Source organism: Drosophila sulfurigaster, chromosome X (assembly GCF_023558435.1).
Source record: "Drosophila sulfurigaster albostrigata strain 15112-1811.04 chromosome X, ASM2355843v2, whole genome shotgun sequence".
Taxonomy (NCBI): Eukaryota; Metazoa; Arthropoda; class Insecta; order Diptera; family Drosophilidae; genus Drosophila; species Drosophila sulfurigaster.
In genome coordinates this window covers 27,347,850-27,365,943 of record NC_084885.1, presented here as the reverse complement: position 1 = coordinate 27,365,943, position 18,094 = coordinate 27,347,850, and the positions used below count along the sequence as shown (strand labels likewise).

The 18,094-nt window shown below is 39.1% G+C and overlaps 4 protein-coding genes across 5 annotated transcripts; 2 read left to right on the top strand and 2 right to left on the bottom strand.

Annotated features, from left to right (window-relative positions):
* Position 1: 1 nt before the first annotated feature.
* On the bottom strand, positions 2-7,130 carry LOC133849483 (heat shock protein beta-1). 2 transcript variants are annotated; one of them, XM_062285590.1, is made up of 5 exons: positions 6,592-7,130; positions 2,324-2,353; positions 731-812; positions 481-576; positions 2-402 (listed from the first exon to the last, which is right to left on the bottom strand). In XM_062285590.1, exons 1-5 carry the CDS (start codon positions 6,768-6,770, stop codon positions 208-210), a joined length of 582 nt encoding a protein of 193 aa, XP_062141574.1. In that variant the 5' UTR covers positions 6,771-7,130; the 3' UTR covers positions 2-207. The 2 variants fall into 2 exon arrangements, with proteins under 2 accessions (XP_062141574.1, XP_062141575.1); XM_062285591.1 differs by lacking the exon at positions 2,324-2,353 and having other exon boundaries at positions 6,592-7,128.
* A 2,617-nt stretch (positions 7,131-9,747) lies between these two features.
* Positions 9,748-11,241, top strand: LOC133849481 (sin3 histone deacetylase corepressor complex component SDS3). Its single transcript, XM_062285588.1, has 4 exons — positions 9,748-9,953; positions 10,065-10,212; positions 10,273-10,975; positions 11,040-11,241. The coding sequence occupies exons 1-4, from the start codon at positions 9,878-9,880 to the stop codon at positions 11,124-11,126; spliced, it is 1,014 nt and encodes a 337-aa protein (XP_062141572.1). The 5' UTR covers positions 9,748-9,877; the 3' UTR covers positions 11,127-11,241.
* A 1,251-nt stretch (positions 11,242-12,492) lies between these two features.
* Positions 12,493-13,601, bottom strand: LOC133848141 (small ribosomal subunit protein eS10B). The gene is made up of 2 exons (XM_062283566.1): positions 13,447-13,601; positions 12,493-13,154 (listed from the first exon to the last, which is right to left on the bottom strand). The coding sequence occupies exon 2, from the start codon at positions 13,151-13,153 to the stop codon at positions 12,671-12,673; it is 483 nt and encodes a 160-aa protein (XP_062139550.1). The 5' UTR covers position 13,154; positions 13,447-13,601; the 3' UTR covers positions 12,493-12,670.
* Positions 13,602-14,530: 929 nt separating this feature from the next.
* LOC133848704 (nose resistant to fluoxetine protein 6-like) lies at positions 14,531-17,579 on the top strand. The gene is made up of 8 exons (XM_062284360.1): positions 14,531-14,837; positions 15,033-15,411; positions 15,468-15,541; positions 15,600-15,802; positions 16,050-16,162; positions 16,231-16,623; positions 16,680-17,136; positions 17,192-17,579. The coding sequence occupies exons 1-8, from the start codon at positions 14,540-14,542 to the stop codon at positions 17,393-17,395; spliced, it is 2,121 nt and encodes a 706-aa protein (XP_062140344.1). The 5' UTR covers positions 14,531-14,539; the 3' UTR covers positions 17,396-17,579.
* The last annotated feature ends 515 nt before the right edge of the window (positions 17,580-18,094 follow it).

Genomic DNA, 18,094 nt, shown 5'->3' with positions numbered 1-18,094 from the left:
GTTTTGTTTTGATAAGTGGCCAATGTTTATTTTCTCTATTCTTCTGTTCGCTGGTTGTTTTTAGTAGTTGGTGTGTGCTAGCTAGAATTTAGCAGGATGTCTGTAGTCTGGATGCCTCTGGCCTCTGGATATTTCTGGATTAGGTAGGTGGTTGGTGGTGATGCTGCCCTTGATTTGAAGTGGTGCTTCTTTTTTCTGTTTTTTGTTTTACTTGTGCGCAATGGGAATCAGAGTTTCGCCGGCAGTGAGAGCGGGCAAAGGCGCATCAACGGTGAGCACACCATCCTTGCTGAGGGATGAGCGTATGGACTCCGGATTGACGCCCTTGGGCAGCAGAAATTCGCGATTGTATTCCCTGTACACGCTCTTTGTGTCCGACTTCTCCTCATGCTTGGCGTGCACCTAAAAAACAAAGGGAAAGGAAAGAGCATTCATTACATTTTGCTTTGCTTTGCTTGAAATTTGGTTTTGCTAACTTACCAGCAGCTTCTGGTCGACGGTCTTCACAACAATCTCCTCGGGAGCGTATTGGCTGACATCGAAGCGCAGCTTCAGCACTTTGTTGTCACCTTCGTCCTGCAAAAAAAGGAATTGAAAAATGTGAATAAGATGTGAGAGAAATAGAAGAGGATTTGAAGCCACTTGAAGAAGAATGTTTGGTTAATCTTGATCAGCATTTCAGTTCTACTTTTGTTGAACTACGCTTTCCAAATGAACTCAATAAATTTACCTGTATCAAGGGCGAGCTAATGTCCGACACGTAATTCTGTTGCTTGGGTACTCGAGAAGGCAGCGCCGAGTTTGTCGTTGAGCTGCAAATAAGAATTCAAATTCCGGTTACAAAAAAAAACAGAAAAAAAACTAAAATAAAATAAATATAATAATGGCTAGAACAGTTGTGTAAACCTTCTAGAGGTGGTTGTCGTTGTTGTTGTGGTGCGAAAAGTCTTGTTAAAAGTGCGTGTGAAGGCTTCCATTGTAGTTTGTGCGCTATCTCAAACTCGATTCAAATGCAACTGAAACGAACTCCAGAACTGAGTTTCGAACTGCAGCACAGATCTGAATCTGAATCCTATAACTATAAATAGACTCGGATTTCCGCTCTCTGGAGCGTCGTTTATTTATAGCCATTGCTCGCAGCTGTTACAGAAGGGGAGCTCAACATACCCAAAGATATACATCTATAGATACAAGATATTTATATGTTTGTATCTCTGCTGTAACTCAAATTTATTTGTTTTTGGTTTTTCAGACACAATGGGGACATACAAGCATTTGGCAGAGCTGCCAAAAAAAAAGAGGAAGGAAAATGTTTTGGGCTCGTGGACAGATGCAGAACATTTCAATATCTCTCTATATATTGTTTCTTGAATGTGTTCATCTGTTTTTTCTTGAATCTCGTGATGAAATTCGAGACACATTCATAAAGGAATTTCTGATAGATCATACAGTATACTGCAAAGCTTGGAAGTAGTCTGGTCTGGTAAATACTCGAGTTTAATGAACTTTTGCGCAAACATTGCGAAAGTAAACAAGCTACAGACGACTGTTTAATACCCGGTAACCAACAAGGTACAATGCAAACAATTAATATTTGCTTAGCTAACAAATTTTATTATCAAATCGCTGGAATTGTTTTTATTTTTTTGTATTTTATGAAAATGCTAACACAGTAACTCTATGCGAGTCGGCAGATCTTCATCTTTGCAGATGGATCGATCGTATTATCCTACGATTATCGGGTATAAAAATAGCTTCCACACCTGGTAAATGTTCTACATAGAAGACGAAACTTTTGTATATTTATATTACCTCAACGCATACAAAATGCCAACGAAACAAATAATTCCTATATATAATTCGACTCTATTTTTTTTTTTGTTAAGTTTTGAATATGAATTTTGTTGAAACTTTTGAAATGACAGCTAAACGTCTGTCTGCCTTGTCATTCAAAACAGCAAAACAGCAGCCAGTGTGTACACAGTGTTTGACGTGCAACTACATACATACATAATATACTACAAAGTGGTATATACTTAAGTGTGTACACATGTGCATAAAGTATTTATTGTTATTAACAGCCGTTGAAAGTGATTTGAAATTGTGTGTTTTTTGTTTAGTATATATACAAAAAAAATAATAAAAAAAATATGGCAATGGATAAATAGCTATTACGTATGCTTGTGTTAATTATGTACACAACGAAAAATAAAACAAACAACAAAATAAGAGTGAAAATCAATAATACACAATATTTGTGAAATAAACAAATCAGTTATTATGAAGCACGGCTTGGTTTTCGTTGTTGTGCCATATAGAATACCTGGTTGTAGTTGTTGTTTTTTTAGTAGAGCTTTTCGAGAGGAAAGGATTATTATTGTATATTTGAAGAGATATTTGAATTTGATTTGATTTATTGTATGTATTTGTTTATTTGAGTTGTTTTGATTTTAATATAAGTTCCAAAGCAGCATGTAAAGGAAATAGAAATAGAGGAAAAGAAAGAGAGAGAGAAAATATAATATAAAGCTTTTCAGTTAATTATGATACTTATTTCGTAGTACAAAGGTAGATCACACACACAAGCACACAAAAACAAGCAAACACATACTTATATACAGTAGAACCAACATCTAAAAGAATCCAAATTGAATGAAATGCACGCACACGCACAAACACACACGCTCACAAAAACAACTGTATGTGTGTGGGTGTCTGCTGATAAGCGTGCCTATAAACGTGTCTGAATTCACTAAACTTGCAGGCGACCTTGCTGTCTTTAAATGCAGCTCCCTCCCACACTCACACATCGCGCATCTGTATGTGTGTGTGTCGATGTGACTAATCATAGAAAACGTTACTTCTGATTACTTTGCATAGAAACAGAGAGCGAGAGAGAGCAAGGCGGAAGAGAGAGGAAGTCAAATCACCTGCCGGAACAGACGTCGCGACTCGCGACGTTGGCGCTAAACTTGCTTCTGTTGGCTAGCCAACCACTCAAACACTCACACACGCACGCCTCTCTCTCTCTCTCTTTTCACTTATACAAGACGCACACGCATACGCACAAATACAAATACAAATACATGCAATGACCGACAAGCACGGCACACGCTCAAATACATAAATACGTATCTCTCTTTCACCGGTGCTTCTTTCTGCTGCTGCTGATGACGATGATGTCATGCATATTTTTCGTGTGTTTTGTTATTGAATAAGCTCCACACAAAATGAACAAAAGAATATAACTAAAAGCAATGGCAACAACAAAACAACACACATGTATCAAATGTCGACGCAACGTTGCGTTGTTTAGTTGCGACGACGACGACTGCATGAAACAATCAACGAAAAAAAAGGCTAATCGATAGCCAATAATTGCAACGATCACAAAAGTGTCATCGATGAGCAGATGAGCTTACGAAACGCTAAAAATTTGCATGATATCATCTAGGGAATGATTCTTATTTATCATACAGCATCAGTTTGCGATCATCACCCAGTCTAAACAAATTGTTGTACGAAGTCTACAAAATTAACGGGCATATAACAATGTGTACACACCATGCACAATATTGTAGGCAAATATTTATATTGAGCTACTATGGCCACACCTACGCATATTGGCAATGAACATGAATTAGGCATAATAATAATCTATTGAATCGATAAGTGCTGTGGTTTATCATATCAAATGTAGAATACTCGTGTGCATGTGATTTAGCCAGATGATTAAACCACAATTCACTTGTGTTAATCTAGCCACCATAAACGGATAGAGCGTCAAGTGCTCCCCAAGTGCATATATAGAATTGTAATAGACGTACGTTGTTTGTAAAAAAGAAAGAGAGAGAGAGACATTGTTATTTGCATAAACAAATCGCTAAATGCTAGAGCACGGTCTGCTGATCCCTAACTTGAACCCCTCCCTCCTCCTACTTTTCTATACCGTGTCTATGAGCCAATTGCACTCAGTGCTGCCAGCAAAGAAAATAAAGCTAAGCAAAAAGCTAGCCAAACGTACTTGCTTTGTCATTTTAAAATTCGACACAATATTTGTAACGAAAGTGCTCTCATCATTTTAAATAATATTGTATTTGTTGCATATCTTTAACAAAACCCACATTTCTCCCGTTACCGATCATTAAAAAAAAGTCAGATTTGGCTGTAAGAAAGCAGAGCTTTCAACACTAATTGCATGCACTATATATTCAATATGCATCCAAATCAACAGAGCTGAAGGTTGCATAGTATTCGAATTTTGAACTCAAATCAATACTCTTTAGTTATTTCTCTTATAAATTACTAGAAAAATGTGCAAAGAGCAGGATGAACGATTTAGTACTGTGTATATATAAATTAGTAACATTCTATTTGGGTATTGACTATACAAATATACATATGTATGTACATATACTACTAGAAAAATCAATTAGTTGTCCATTGTGTGTACATGCACATTGAACAATATGTATAACCAGATGACGATGACGTGATCGTTTATTTTTAAACTGGCGTTCAACACAATTCATTTGTTTTTTGGTTTTGTTTTCAATTCATTCTATTCTGCTTCATTTCATTTCCATTTTGGCTGTCCAGCTGAGAGCTAGAGCTTTGGCCCTTTTCGAAAAGGGCTGGCCCAATGGCACATGCGATATTCGATTCCTAATTGGCACGCTGAGTCATCGACCCGCCTCCTCATCACACACATATGTACAAACAAACAAAAAAACACCACCCCACAGATTTATCGGTCGCCATTAACTATCGGCGAGTGGTGTCAAAGGTGTTCTGGGGAATTCCTTCCACCTCCACCTCCACCTGCAGTTAGTGTGTCACAATCGGTTGGAGGGAGGGGGAGAGAGGAGTTGCAAGTTTTGTTAATTTCAGTTTGGCCAAAGTTTTGCTCGGCACGCAATCGAACGGTTAACTAACTGTGCTTATACGAATGTTTTGTATCGAATGCAAATGCAAAAATGTGAAATGAAAAGTATAACAAACAAATCGTCTCGATTATGTCATTGGCTATGCGTCGAGGTAAAACGTTAAAAACCAAAGTGGTTTTCGAATTCGACTCAAGTGGCGCCCACGCGACGGCGGCGGCGACGGCGACGACGACGACGACAATTCAAAAGCCAGGCCAGCGAGGCGCAACCGCGACGACAGCAGAAGCAGAAGCAGCAGCAGTGACAGCGCAGCCTCGACGTCGACGTCACTTTAGCTTTACACTAACATACTTATGCATGGATGCATGTATGTGTGTGTGTGTGTGTTTGGGTAAGTGTGTACACAATTATTGTGGTCTTTTAGTATTTTGCGTTTTGTTTCAATCTCTAATGGCCGCCTTCACATTGTCTGTTTATTTAGTAAATATTTGAATTATATATTTGCGTCTGCATGTGCAGATGTATGTATGTATGTGAATGTGTGTGTAGCTGGCAAGTATGCAAGAAAAAAAGATTCCGTTACGCCACATCATAATGATTGTAAAGACACCACTCAAACACACACACACACACAATCTCCCAAATGCAACTAGGTTACAGCTGAAGAAACAACAACGACTGCATACAAATAAATGCATGTAAACATCTGCCAAGTATATAGTCAAAAAATGATATTTACAATACTCGAAAATATTTTTGGCAGTTTTGAAATATGCGCTAATGGTTCATGGCACGAACCAAAAATTATGATTATTTTTGTTTCTTTGGTCCTCATAAAACAAGTACACAATTTAAATAACTATCCTAACTATACTAAATGATTTTTATTAACGATACTAATAAAAACAACCTCTTCCAACATATTAGATCATTATAAATTTTTAATATTTTTACTTCAAAAAAATATATACTACAGAAAAGTATTGGTCTAAAATTTATAAAATTACTTTAAATGAAATTTATAATAGTCGAGACAAAATGATGAAATATTAACATGGCAAATTCATAAGAAAACTTATGATTCTTACTGTCTCTGATTCGAAGTGCTGCAAGAACAACATCATCATCATAATCATCATCATCATGTGTTGTTGCGCGAGACACATGGGCAATTTATAAGGGGAGGGGAGAAGGGGAATGCTAGGACGGTACTATGGTGAGATGGTGACTCATCCCTCCCATAATTTGAAATGTGTTGCGAGTATCTGGGGCATTTAGCGTTGCTGTATTTTGGCCTTAGCCGCAGAACACATAATCCAGCCAGACGGGGCCAAGAAGTTGGTTCTTTGCCTGTGCGCTTGCTTGTGCTTGGTAAAAAAGATGTGTTGCCGTGCCGCGCTGTTAGCCACGCACACACACACAGACACACACACACACCATGTCTATTTTTAGATGCAGCACATACGACTAAGAAATGCGGCTGTCTCTCTGCACATTGATCATATCAAACTATTTTCACGTAACTCTGCAATCGAAACGCTGCATATCGATAATAATCGAACCGCAGTTGCGCTTATCAATTACAAGCTCAAACACATGCATACATACACACATACATTACGATATCGTAGCACATTCCAATTAGAAGAACGATTCTGACGTAGCAGGGGTTAAGGCTAAGTTTTTGGGTATTTTATTTACATACCTGGTGGACTCGAAGAAGTTGGCTTCGCGATTCATCAGTTCGTGGCGGAACTTGGCCATCTCTTCCTCCATTTTACGCATCTCGGAATCGAAGCGTTCGCGTATGCTGCTGAATTCCGTATCGATAACGCTGAAGTCTCCCAATTTGATGGGAATATTTCTCTTATTAGCCTCGGCCATTTTTTTTATTTCTTTTGTATTTGTATGTGTGTGATAGAACTAAAAACTTCTTGCCGCCGCTGGTGCTGGTGCTGCTTCTTCTTGTACTGCTTGCTTTGGGTTGTTTTCACGCGCTACGAAACACACGCCGCTAAATTCTTTTTCTTTTTATTGTTGTATTGTGTTTGCTTCTTCAAATTTAGGCTTGCTTGTTGGTCAGCTGTATGTGTGTACGTATATATATTCACTTTCTAATCAGACAAAACCAAAAAAAATCACAAATTTGTATATGTATTGTGTGATATTGTTCGACTCGTGTCGCACAAAAAATCCACCGCGCTTCAAAGTTTTCTATTCGACTGTTTTGCATTTTCGGTGTGTTGACGCTTTTATAGCGACTCGCCGCAGCCGTTGCCACCAAAGAGAGCGTCTCTGACCGCAGGGAGAGCGACAGCGCGAGAGAGAAAAGGCAACAACAAGCACACAGAATGCACCCACACATGTTCAATGCGGTTAACGCGGACGCACGCTCTCTTTTTAGTTGTACTCTCCCCAAGCTCTCACACTCGTTCTCTCTTTTGCGCCGGAAAGGAACAAATCAATGGTTGGCGAGTGTGAATGGGCTTGTTAGTGTGCGTGCGACGAAGAGCATTGTTAAGAAGTCTGCCCGTAATTGCTCTTGCATCATGGGAGTCCTACAGGTTCGTCAAACATTTGGATGCACTCTGTAAATTTCGACAATAATTAATATGCACAAAAGCCATAAAGTATTATATAAATGATATAAATATATTCATATATTGTGAATATTTATCATTAGCAATATTTGTTTATAAATTTATTATTCGTTTGCACCATGATTGCTTAGTTTGTTCAAGTAGAGCATTCCATAGTCGCTTATCGTGTAAAATGTTGACGAAGCTGTGCAACCGCGAGACTGACAGTTATTTATGAGGACTTCACGTTTTTTGTCTGTGCAAAGTGCATTCAGTATGCATTAGATGTAGATACTTTATTATCATAGAGAAGATATTACTTATCGTAATATCACTACACTTGTGCCTGTGATTACAGATTTGCAAATATCGTATATTATTTATCAGCTTATGAATATGCATTACATGCAATTTGTATATGTACATGCATGCACATATGTACATACATAAATAGGTATTTAGTGCAAATCAAATATGTTCAAGCTCTAAAAATAAGTTAAGCCGCCATTGCTTGATGCTCTTGCTGTCTCTATCGCGCATTAGGCACATTGTGGGTGGAATTGTAACCGGCAACAGCAACACAACGGCAATAAACAACGGCAAACGGCAATGACAACCGGTTTTTTTATTCAAAGCTTAATAATCGCTGCCGTTTTAGGGCAGAGAATAACGACACATTTTTAGACACTTTGTAGTACGCAGAAATGTGGTTTACGTTCTAAATACACACACACACATACAGTGCATACCTGTGCGTATGTGGGCGGGAACGTTGGCGACACAATTCCAATTGGATTTGTTTGTAAACAAATATAACAGCAGTGAGATGAGTAATCGATGACATTGGAAACTCATCGTCATCATCGAAATATCGAGATATCGATGTGTTGTCGTTGTCCTTTTAAGGTTATCTTCGATTAAGGAGTCATCAGCCCTAGTGCAATTAAATTAAATTGTATATTATTTAAAAAATGCATGCAATCGCCAGCGCACGACGGCATATAAAAACATCAACAATATAGCACAATATGCGCTTAATAAATTCAGTCATGAATTACAAAAATAAATTAACAATCATCGGCTCGACGACTTCTGTCGCTGCTGTTGCCGTTGCTGCTGCTGCTGCGCTGCTACTGCGGCTAAGGTGTTTTGGTCTTGGCAGCGCCCACATGGATGCTGAGGCCGTTAATGCCGCTGTCCAAACAATAAACTCATTTTCATCGAAATTGTCGACCTTGAAGGCGACAAAGATCTCGGATCTCGGATCTCAACAACGCACGCCAAAATACATGTGTATTTTACACATGTACAAAAATATTCACACACACACACACACACAAACAAGTATTTTGTATGCAATCGACTAACGATGAAATTAAGAAAAACAAATTTCCCATAGCGTCGTTGCTCGACGTTGACGTCGAGAATGTTCATCTGCCTTAACAAAATATACTTATGAGTATATACTTAATACCATAATATACTATATGTATATACATATGTGAGTGTGTTTTAACCACATTTATAGTATATTTTCGTAAGGCATTCCAAATCTTTGGCCCCCCCGTATAACACCCCCGCAATAGACATCTCTGCAAATCAATCAAAAAATTCGCTCACGATGATTTACCATGGAATTTTTGGCTGATGTATAATACGCCAATTTTTCAACTAAGGCAAATAGATCTACTTGCGTGGGCGTCGCTGGCTTGACGACAGCGTTCAGATATGTGTCAGCAGCAGCCACAGCATCGGCAACAGCAGCAGTTGTCAAACAATATGCTATGGATAGAGTGAAGTGCTCTACAGATGTAAGAATATTTATTCAGTCATAACTAAATAACAAAAACATTAAAACGAATTAAAATTTTCTGAAGCACGTACAATAAAAAAAATGAAAAGAAAACGACAACAAATGTTTGTGGGCGCTTTTTTATAGTGGGCAGGCCAACATTACGTATGTTCATTCATAACGAAATAGAATTATGAATCACACTGCTAATCGACGACATTAATAATTGTGTTCTTGAATTTTCCGAATGCAATGTTCACATGTATTTTTATATTTTTTTAAATACTACAACTATTAATTATTTAAAAATTTATTTGCAGCAAATTCTTACTTGCTGCTATGCAATCATAGTTAAAAATAAATTATTTGTTCAAACTGTGCGCCGTTATTAAAAAAATGAGTGTGCCCAGCTGAATGCATTTTGAGCTCAAACAGTGTTGTCAACTCACGTATGTATCGAACTATCGAGCCGGCGCTGCCACATCTATGTAAACAGTGCGCTGTACAGCACTTGTGTGACTACGTGTGTGTGTGTATCAACAAATATAAACAAAATTTGTAAGAAATTGGAAAAAAATAGGAAATAAAGTCAATAAACAGTGCAGATATCAAATCTCATCATGAACGCCTATTACACTGTGTACTCGGGTGACAATTTTGACGACGAATCCATTGGCGATGAGCGCAGTGAAGAAGGTGAGTGAAGCGGTGGAAAATAGGAAATTCGAGACTTTCCTGTGTGTGGGGCCGCCAAAATGATGCACAGTTGACTTTCGATCATGCAACGCGACACAACTCCAATTACAGATACGGACGATGCAAGCGAAACAGAGTTCCGCAGCCCAAATCGTTATGGCAATACAAATGGCACCTCATCCAACAGCAACAACAACAACAGCGGGAACAACAATAGTAACAACAACAGCATTGGCAGCAACAGCGAACTCAAAGAACAGTGAGAAACTTGAATTTGTTAAGGAATCATTAACCAAACTAACATCCTCTTCGTTTTTAGAATGTATCAACACAAACTTATCAATTTGCAAAAGCAGTTGGACGAGCTCAACCAACTAATGCATCCAGAGTACATGAAGCGTGTTCGCAAACTGGACAATCAACTGAAGGAGCGACGTCGCCTCAACGAGATCTACAAGGACTATATGCGCGAGTGTGTGGAACGTGATTATATACTGGAGAAGAAAGCCGCCCAAAAAGAGTACGATGAGAAAATGATGGATTTGAAGGACAATTTGATAGCCGACTTTGAAGATCGCAAGCGACAAATTGAAAATGAACGCTATAGCTTGGAGCTGACAAACGATTCGATGGAAATTAAGACGACAGTGACGCGTAAATTGCGTCGACGGCCAAACGAACCGTTGCCGGTGATTGAAAAGCGTCGCAAACCAGCGACAGGACAATTGTTGATCTATCAACTGGATGATAAGGAAATAGAATCGGATCTCAAGATGATACAACGTGGCAAACCTTTGCCTCTACAACAGAACGGCATGGGCTCATATTCCAACTCGCAACAGCAACAACAGCAGCAGCAACACAATCTGCTCGCCGAGGCCAATAGCTATGTGGAGACGCGCATCGAAGACAATAAATTGCTGTATGAGCGTCGATGGTTCTGTCGCGGTCAGCAGATCTACGTGGAGGGCAAGGATATGAACAAGTTTCCGGCCACCATCACAGCGATTGGCAATGAAGTTGTATGTAGCTAAATCCCCAAAAAGTGTTCCCAACCAATTATATTTTATTTTTGTTCCTTTTCAGATCTGGGTGAAACGTTCCAACGAAAGCAAATTCAAGATCAACATGTCGCACTTGGCCAAGGGCAAAATATCCATAAAACGACGATAGTTTCTCCATTTTCATTACAATTACAATTACAATTAAGTGTACATTTTATTAAGAGGAAAAAATGAAAACAAAGCAAATATTTCACAAAACAAATACAAATTGTAAATAATTGTAACTTTCGTAGTTTGTTGACTTAGTCCGATTGTCGCGTTGTTGTTAGAAATCGGTTTCCAATTCATTCCGCATCGTGGGAGCAGCTTTTCCATATAGCCTCTGAAATATTAAACAAGATTTGTTTGTAAACCAGTCTCACGAGCTAAGTTTGACTCCATGTGACGAGCTAGTTCTGAAAGTAAATCTTATATCATGTTTATTTTGTGGCAAAACTAATATCTATATCGCGGCAAATTCAATGCGAAATTTTGCTGCACAGCTTTCCAATTGTTATTTATGTATAATTTTTGCCATCTTTATAACTAATTCAGTATTAAAAGCTGCAAATACTGGAAATATGGTTATAAATGAGAAAGTGGAATGTTTTAAATTGAACAAATTTAGATTTTTATGATCTATGCAACTAAAGCTCTTCACAATGCCTCTTAAAAGAATCTTAATATTTAATTTAATAATGAAAGTGTATGATCGATTTGTCATTTACAGAGAGTAATGTTATTCCTAGTCCTTTTCAACTTGTTTAGTTGGCCTCTGCAATCTAGTAATTCGATGCTAATTTATTCAAAGTAAATCTTTCCTAAAAGTGAAGATGTATCTATAACTACTTAAATTAAGCTGATAAATCCTTTGCATTTAAAACTAATCTTCGATACAAGTCAGAATAGCAGTCGCTATAGCTATGAATGATATTTCTTTCAAAGTATTATGATTCTATCTTGGAATGTAGTTCTAGTATACACAAATATAGTCAAGACAACTGAGAGCTTTAGCAGTCTAAAATCTATCTTAAAATGTATGATGGGGTTGCTTCGACTTCATCTTAAATGTCTCTCCAGCATTCTCCAATTGGTTTCTTCGGCTTCGTTTAAATGTTCGCTTAATCTTCATCTTAAATGTGTCTTCAACATTCTTATGATGGTTTCTTCGGCTTCGTTCAAATGTTCTTTTAAGCTTCATGAAATTTCTTCAGTTCCATGTGCTACTTCCAAAAAAGCGCGGCAAGCAACAATTCATTACACTGCTAGAAACAAAAGCAGTTCCTTTCAATTCAATTCAATGAAGTTGTCATAAGTTGTCCAAGCTTTAAAGACAGTTCAAAGCATTCCCAACTCGAAGCCGAGTGAGAAAACTAAAAGACTTGGGAGTAACAATTCCAGATCATATTCAACGTTGTCATCTACATATTTCGAAAGCTTTTCAACCCAATAAAAAGGGAGCTTAGCACATAAAAAAAAATAAATACAAAATATGGTTGTTTTGTTGTTTCACTTTGCGCTTGCTTTATAATTTAATGATTGCATCGCTGCAATGCTTTTCGACTCGATAGAATTCTATATAAAACATACACACAAAAGCATTTTCTCTTGTTTTTTTTTCTTGAATGGTTGAACTTCGTTTAAATATATAAAAAAAACGCTGGAAACGCCCGTCTAGTTGCGAGAGCCACGTCCAAATCCGCCACGGAACTCCACCTCACCGGCACCGGGTCCAACATCACCCTTCTTGTCCACACCGCTGCCGCCTGGAGCGCGTCTGTAGGCGGAACGGTCCTCGCCGGTCTTGGAGGCATCGGCGGGTCCGCGTGGGCCACCAGCCGCTGGGCGGGGGCGCAGGGGCTCGGAGCGTGCGGGACGCTTCAGGGTCGAGGGCACAATCTCGGGGGGCAGATGCAGGTAGCTGCGCAGCTCCTCAATACCCTCGTTGGTCAGATACCAGTAGTAATGACGCCAGGCGAACTGCTCCTTGACGAGACCGCGCGAGTGCAGAGATTGCAGTGCCTTGATCACATGCAGATTGGGGATGGAGTCCAGCTCGGGATGCTTCTGTGCATGGAAATCCTTTTTGGCCACAATGACACCCTCCTTGAAGAGGTATTCATAAATGGCGACACGATGAGCCTTTGGCATGAACATGCTGCACACAAGAAATAAAAAAAAGCACACAAAAAAAAAATAATTAGGTATGAACTACCGATATAAGTATAATGTATATGTTTGTTGTTGTTGTTGTTATGCTTGGCGCTTGTCAACAAGCCGCTGAACTGCAAAGATTGCAAATTCTTGGCAAACGTCTATGAAAATGCACAGCACACGATAATTAACAGTTGCAGCGCAATTCGACGCATTCACAACAATTTCGATTTATTTAACACTTTGACGGATTCGCAATTATTTTGCAGATTATACTTGATATATTTTTCACGTACTTTGCGTCTTCTATGGAGCAGAGACCGGAAAGAAAGGAAAAGCGAGTTGACAGCTGTCAGCTCTCATATTCTTCTTCTTTCCCTGTGTATACAAAGGGTTGCATGTTGCGTTCACATGTGAATGCTTTAGCGCAGAGCTGCTCCGACACTCTAAAGTATGCAATGAAGTATTCAATAATTAAATGCAAAAAACAAATAATTATATTTGTATTGTAAAAAGTATCTTCAGCTTTGTATTATTGAAAAATAATTATCATTATTGCTTTTTTTTTAAACTTATATTATTTTCTAATTTTTAAGTCAAAGACATTTGTCTGGCGGATTCTTGTTTATATATTTTTTTGAATGGTCAGCAATGCCACCATTTAAGCAATCGATTTTTGTATATTAATCGGCGCCAATAATCGAAAGCTTACAATTTGAATTGTCGTTTTGAATAAGAAAAGTCATAAATAACTTACAAAATTAGGTAAATTATGAATTTATTGTTAGGATTTACCAACTTGAACTTTACTTCGATTAGATTAACGTGTAATATTTCGTGCTTACAAATTTGTTTGCGATAAGCTAGTTTATATCAATTGATTGCCATTCTAGGATTAGCCATAAATATACATTTTTAGTTTTGCTCTAACTACTATTCTTGGAAGTAATTGAGCACCAAAAGATTGGTTTTTCACAGAATTTTCAAACATTCCACGAAAGTGGAAGATGATTAGATAAGTTAACTTAATGTTAATACACTTCAGGAGGTCATTTGCAGGACATCTTATAGAATAAATCCTAAAATTGATGAAATAGTGGGTAGAAAGTGTGAAATAACCAAAGGTTTCTCCATAAATGATTAAGATAAGTTCCACAGCGTCCAGCGTCAGACACAAGGCAATCCACTTAACCTTTATCGGCACAGAAATAAAGCAATCCATCGCGTCGTTGTTAGTCAGCGATCGAAAACCTTTTGCGAGCCATATAGGGCAACCGTTTTAATCAATAAGAATTAATATTAGTGTTTTTCGGAACTCGTTATCTCATCTCGGCAGACATTTAGCTATGTATATAAAACCATTGCCAGCCTTCGGGTAGGCCAATTGAAATGCCAACGTCAAAGACAATGGTTAGCTTTTATCACTTAACGATTTTTCTGTGCGCTTGCGGCTTAGCAGCAAGCAGTAGCCCACTGCATTCAACGGATTTTAACATCGAGGAATACCAGCGCATGATGCAGTTACGCCACTTGGCCATCGAGTTCTTTGATTACTATGAGAATATCACGACAACGGATTTAATTGTGCCAGGCTCAAGGCTACCCAACCAACAGGATCTGATATGTCTGTCCGAAGTGGCTCAGCTGAGTCTGGCCTTAAGATCGGGGCAATTGTGGGCATTGAGAAGTAAGTGAAACTATGCTTAAAGTGTCAGGATAATGAAAGGAAGAAGTCATTGAATACGATCTTCTGATCAACTTGATAGGTATTAAAGAAACAATTTGATTTACTTTTACATTGGATGAACAGTTTTGTCTCGAATGTTAAAGTCCGTACATACTAAAGAAGTTAACATGGTATTGCATTCGCTTTCGCTTTCAGTGATTGACTCCTGGGGCAGACTGCCAGCTGGTATGCTCTATGGCAACATGAAGGATTTGGGCAACTTTGAGGAATGCATTCGGGTGAATCATGAGTTGTCAACTACGGGACAAACGCTGCGGGGCAAATACTGCTTTGCCAAGCTACTCTCAGGCAGCATGTTGGGCAGCGGCAGCTCAGCCGCTTTGAGCCTGATCACCATACAGACTGCTGTTTGTTTTCCCGCCTCCTGCACGGGTGATCACATGGAGACGCTGCTGCGTCGACTCTTCCAGCAGTTGTTGAACATTGAGTTGAATGCGGAACAGCAGCTAATCGACGATGATAAATGCAAGACGGCAGAAAGTAAACCCCTCGATGGCATTGCCATACTCACTATGTAAGTGCAAATAGTGATTTATTTAGCTGGCACATTCAACAATTTGCCTTTTGCAGCGTTATTATTGCTGTTTTGGCTGCTGCTGTGTTGCTCTCCACATTGTATGATTACTTCTGCTGCGAAGATCCAAGTAAGTTGGGTATTTATTTATTTCAATCGACCATTTAGTATTCATTTAATTTTCTCAGCACATCTGCCGCTTCTGGCGAAGATCTTCTCGGCACGTGTTAACTCAAGGGCTCTTTTCCGCGTTGCCGACAGCAAAACAAATCCCAATGTTATCGACTGTCTGCACGGCATACGCTGCTTGTCGCTTGTCTGGGTCGTCTATGGTCATGACTATTTAATGGCTGCCTTATCGCCAATCATTAATCTAGTGGATGTATTACCGGTAAGTGTGTTGTAAATTATAATTTTCCACCTACTGCTCAATTTTGAATTTAAATGCATTCCCGCCCTTGGCCAAGTTGGCAAGGCTTGCATTAAATGCATTTTGTTCGTAGTGACTGGCAACGTTTTGCACGCATTCTTGTTGCACATCTCTGGCAACGCTGCACAATGTTGCGCCGCCATTTAAATTTTCAGCGAGTGAAGTTGCAAAAATTGTTGAATATGTGTGCTTATTTATACAATTACAGTGGTATAGATCACCCTATAGCATGTTTATAACACATGGCCTATTTTCGGTGGACAGCTTCTTCTTTTTAAGTGGCCTATTGCTGGTTATGGTGGCGCTGCGTTCCATGGAAAAGTAAGTAGCCCCAAATCACAACATTTGTCACCAATTGCCAATAATTTACATATGTATCTATTTTATAGAACCAAGGGGAAAATCAATGTGCCGCTGATGTACCTCCATCGTTATCTGCGCTTGACGCCTGTGCTTGCATTGGCCATACTGGCGTACATGAAGCTACTGCCTCTCATGGGCGGTGGCCCCGTTTCCGACTCCTACCTCGATTCAAGCGTCACAACCTGCCAGGACAATTGGTATCTCACTCTGCTCTATGTGCAGAATTATGCTGCCAATTCGGACATGTGCCTGGGCCACAGCTGGTATCTCAGCGTCGACATGCAGCTGTATATCATCTCGCCGCTGCTCCTGATCGCGCTCTACAAGTGGGGCAAGAAGGCAGTCGCTGGGATTGTGGTGCTCATGCTTCTCTTGGCTGGCTGTCTCTTTGCTACCATGGTTATCCGGGATTATTCCATGTAAGTGCAGAATTATATCGATATATATTATAATATAACATTCAAATTATTTACAGGAGTCGCCCAGGTGGCAAGTCTATCTATGTGGGCACTCACGTTAGAGCTTCGCCCTGGATTATTGGCCTATTGCTTGGCTACTTTCTGCACGTGAAGCGTGGCAAGACAATCGTACTGAATCGCTGGACTGTTTGGCTGGGCTGGATTAGTTGCTTGGCATTGATATTTATCAGTCTATTTGCGCTCTATCCATATCCTGCCAATGGTTATACGCTGCCCATTCTCAACGAGGCTTTCTATGTGACGCTGACACGGATCTCTTGGCCACTGGCGTTGGCCTGGATCGTTTTTGCCTGCAAATATGGCTATGGCGGATTGGCCAACAGTTTCCTCTCCTCTGCCATGTGGCAGCCGCTGTCGAAGCTCTCGTATTGTGTGTACATCTGGCATGTGTTCATCCAAAATATCAACGGCGGAAATGCGGTTACCAGCACCTATTTCAGCGATTATCAAGTGGTAAATCTTTACTGTAAGCACCCAAATAATAGTAATTACAATTTTGTTTCTTTAGATGCTCCGTTTCTGGTCAGATTTTGGATTCTCCGTGTTGCTCGCGTATTGTATGTACATTCTGATTGAGGCTCCCAGCGGCGGATTGCAGCTGCTCTTTTTACCTAGTGGAAAACCGAAAACTCAGTCATCGCCTCCTCTCGATACGCCTAAGGTGAACGATCCTACACCACAACTGGAGGCGAAAGCAACATTAGATAGTTAAATTTGAATGACATATAATCTCCATACACACAACGTATTTTCTAAATAGAATTTAAATTATGTAAAACTTACATACTATTGATATATAATTTATACTATAAAATGTAAGAAGTTTTATTACACTTATATCGCATTTTCTAAACTTAGTTTAGAAATTATAAAATAAAATTAGGTTTTCAATTGTCGAAATTCAAACTTGCCTCATTGCGGAAAATTTGAAATTAGCGCTCAATAGTTATCAAATTAAATGCATTGAAAGTTATCGAAAAATCAAATTTATCGTTTACCAATATCTCACTCAAGCAGCCGCCATATTGCATCGTTGCTCTCAATGCAGAAAGTTGAGCGCATTTTTGCACTCGAGCAAATTTGCTGTTGCTTGCTGCTCGTTTCTGTTCGCCTGGTACTTCAGCCGGCTATTTGCCTCATTTTGACTGCTTCCGCGTCGACAGTTGACAATGTTTGTTGGTGTGGATGTTTGAGCATGATGAATGCCGTATGACCTTTTGCATACATTATCATTTATCCATACATCATATAATGTATGACTCAATACATCTTTATACACCGTAGTATGTCATCATTAAAGCAGCTCACAAGTACTAAAAATCGACCATTTGACGAGCTGAATTACCAGGCCATCAGAAATCAGCAGTAGGCGCAGAAAAAAAAAACAGTGCGGACATTGACATTCCGTATA

What these genes read in the sequence shown, in the direction of transcription:
- LOC133849483 (XM_062285590.1), bottom strand. Translation starts at nt 6,770, where the DNA reads ATGGCCGAGGCTAATAAGAGAAATATTCCCATCAAATTGGGAGACTTC. An exon ending in AACTTCTTCGAGTCCACCAG is followed by an intron (nt 2,354 to 6,591) that starts GTATGTAAATAA and finishes CCTCTCGAAAAG; the next exon opens with CTCTACTAAAAAAACAACAA. An exon ending in TTAGCTCGCCCTTGATACAG is followed by an intron (nt 577 to 730) that starts GTAAATTTATTG and finishes CTTTTTTTGCAG; the next exon opens with GACGAAGGTGACAACAAAGT.
- LOC133849481 (XM_062285588.1), top strand. Translation starts at nt 9,878, where the DNA reads ATGAACGCCTATTACACTGTGTACTCGGGTGACAATTTTGACGACGAA. An exon ending in CGATGAGCGCAGTGAAGAAG is followed by an intron (nt 9,954 to 10,064) that starts GTGAGTGAAGCG and finishes CTCCAATTACAG; the next exon opens with ATACGGACGATGCAAGCGAA. An exon ending in AACAGCGAACTCAAAGAACA is followed by an intron (nt 10,213 to 10,272) that starts GTGAGAAACTTG and finishes CTTCGTTTTTAG; the next exon opens with AATGTATCAACACAAACTTA.
- LOC133848141 (XM_062283566.1), bottom strand. Translation starts at nt 13,153, where the DNA reads ATGTTCATGCCAAAGGCTCATCGTGTCGCCATTTATGAATACCTCTTC.
- LOC133848704 (XM_062284360.1), top strand. Translation starts at nt 14,540, where the DNA reads ATGCCAACGTCAAAGACAATGGTTAGCTTTTATCACTTAACGATTTTT. An exon ending in CTTCTGCTGCGAAGATCCAA is followed by an intron (nt 15,542 to 15,599) that starts GTAAGTTGGGTA and finishes TAATTTTCTCAG; the next exon opens with CACATCTGCCGCTTCTGGCG. An exon ending in ATTTCAGCGATTATCAAGTG is followed by an intron (nt 17,137 to 17,191) that starts GTAAATCTTTAC and finishes TTGTTTCTTTAG; the next exon opens with ATGCTCCGTTTCTGGTCAGA.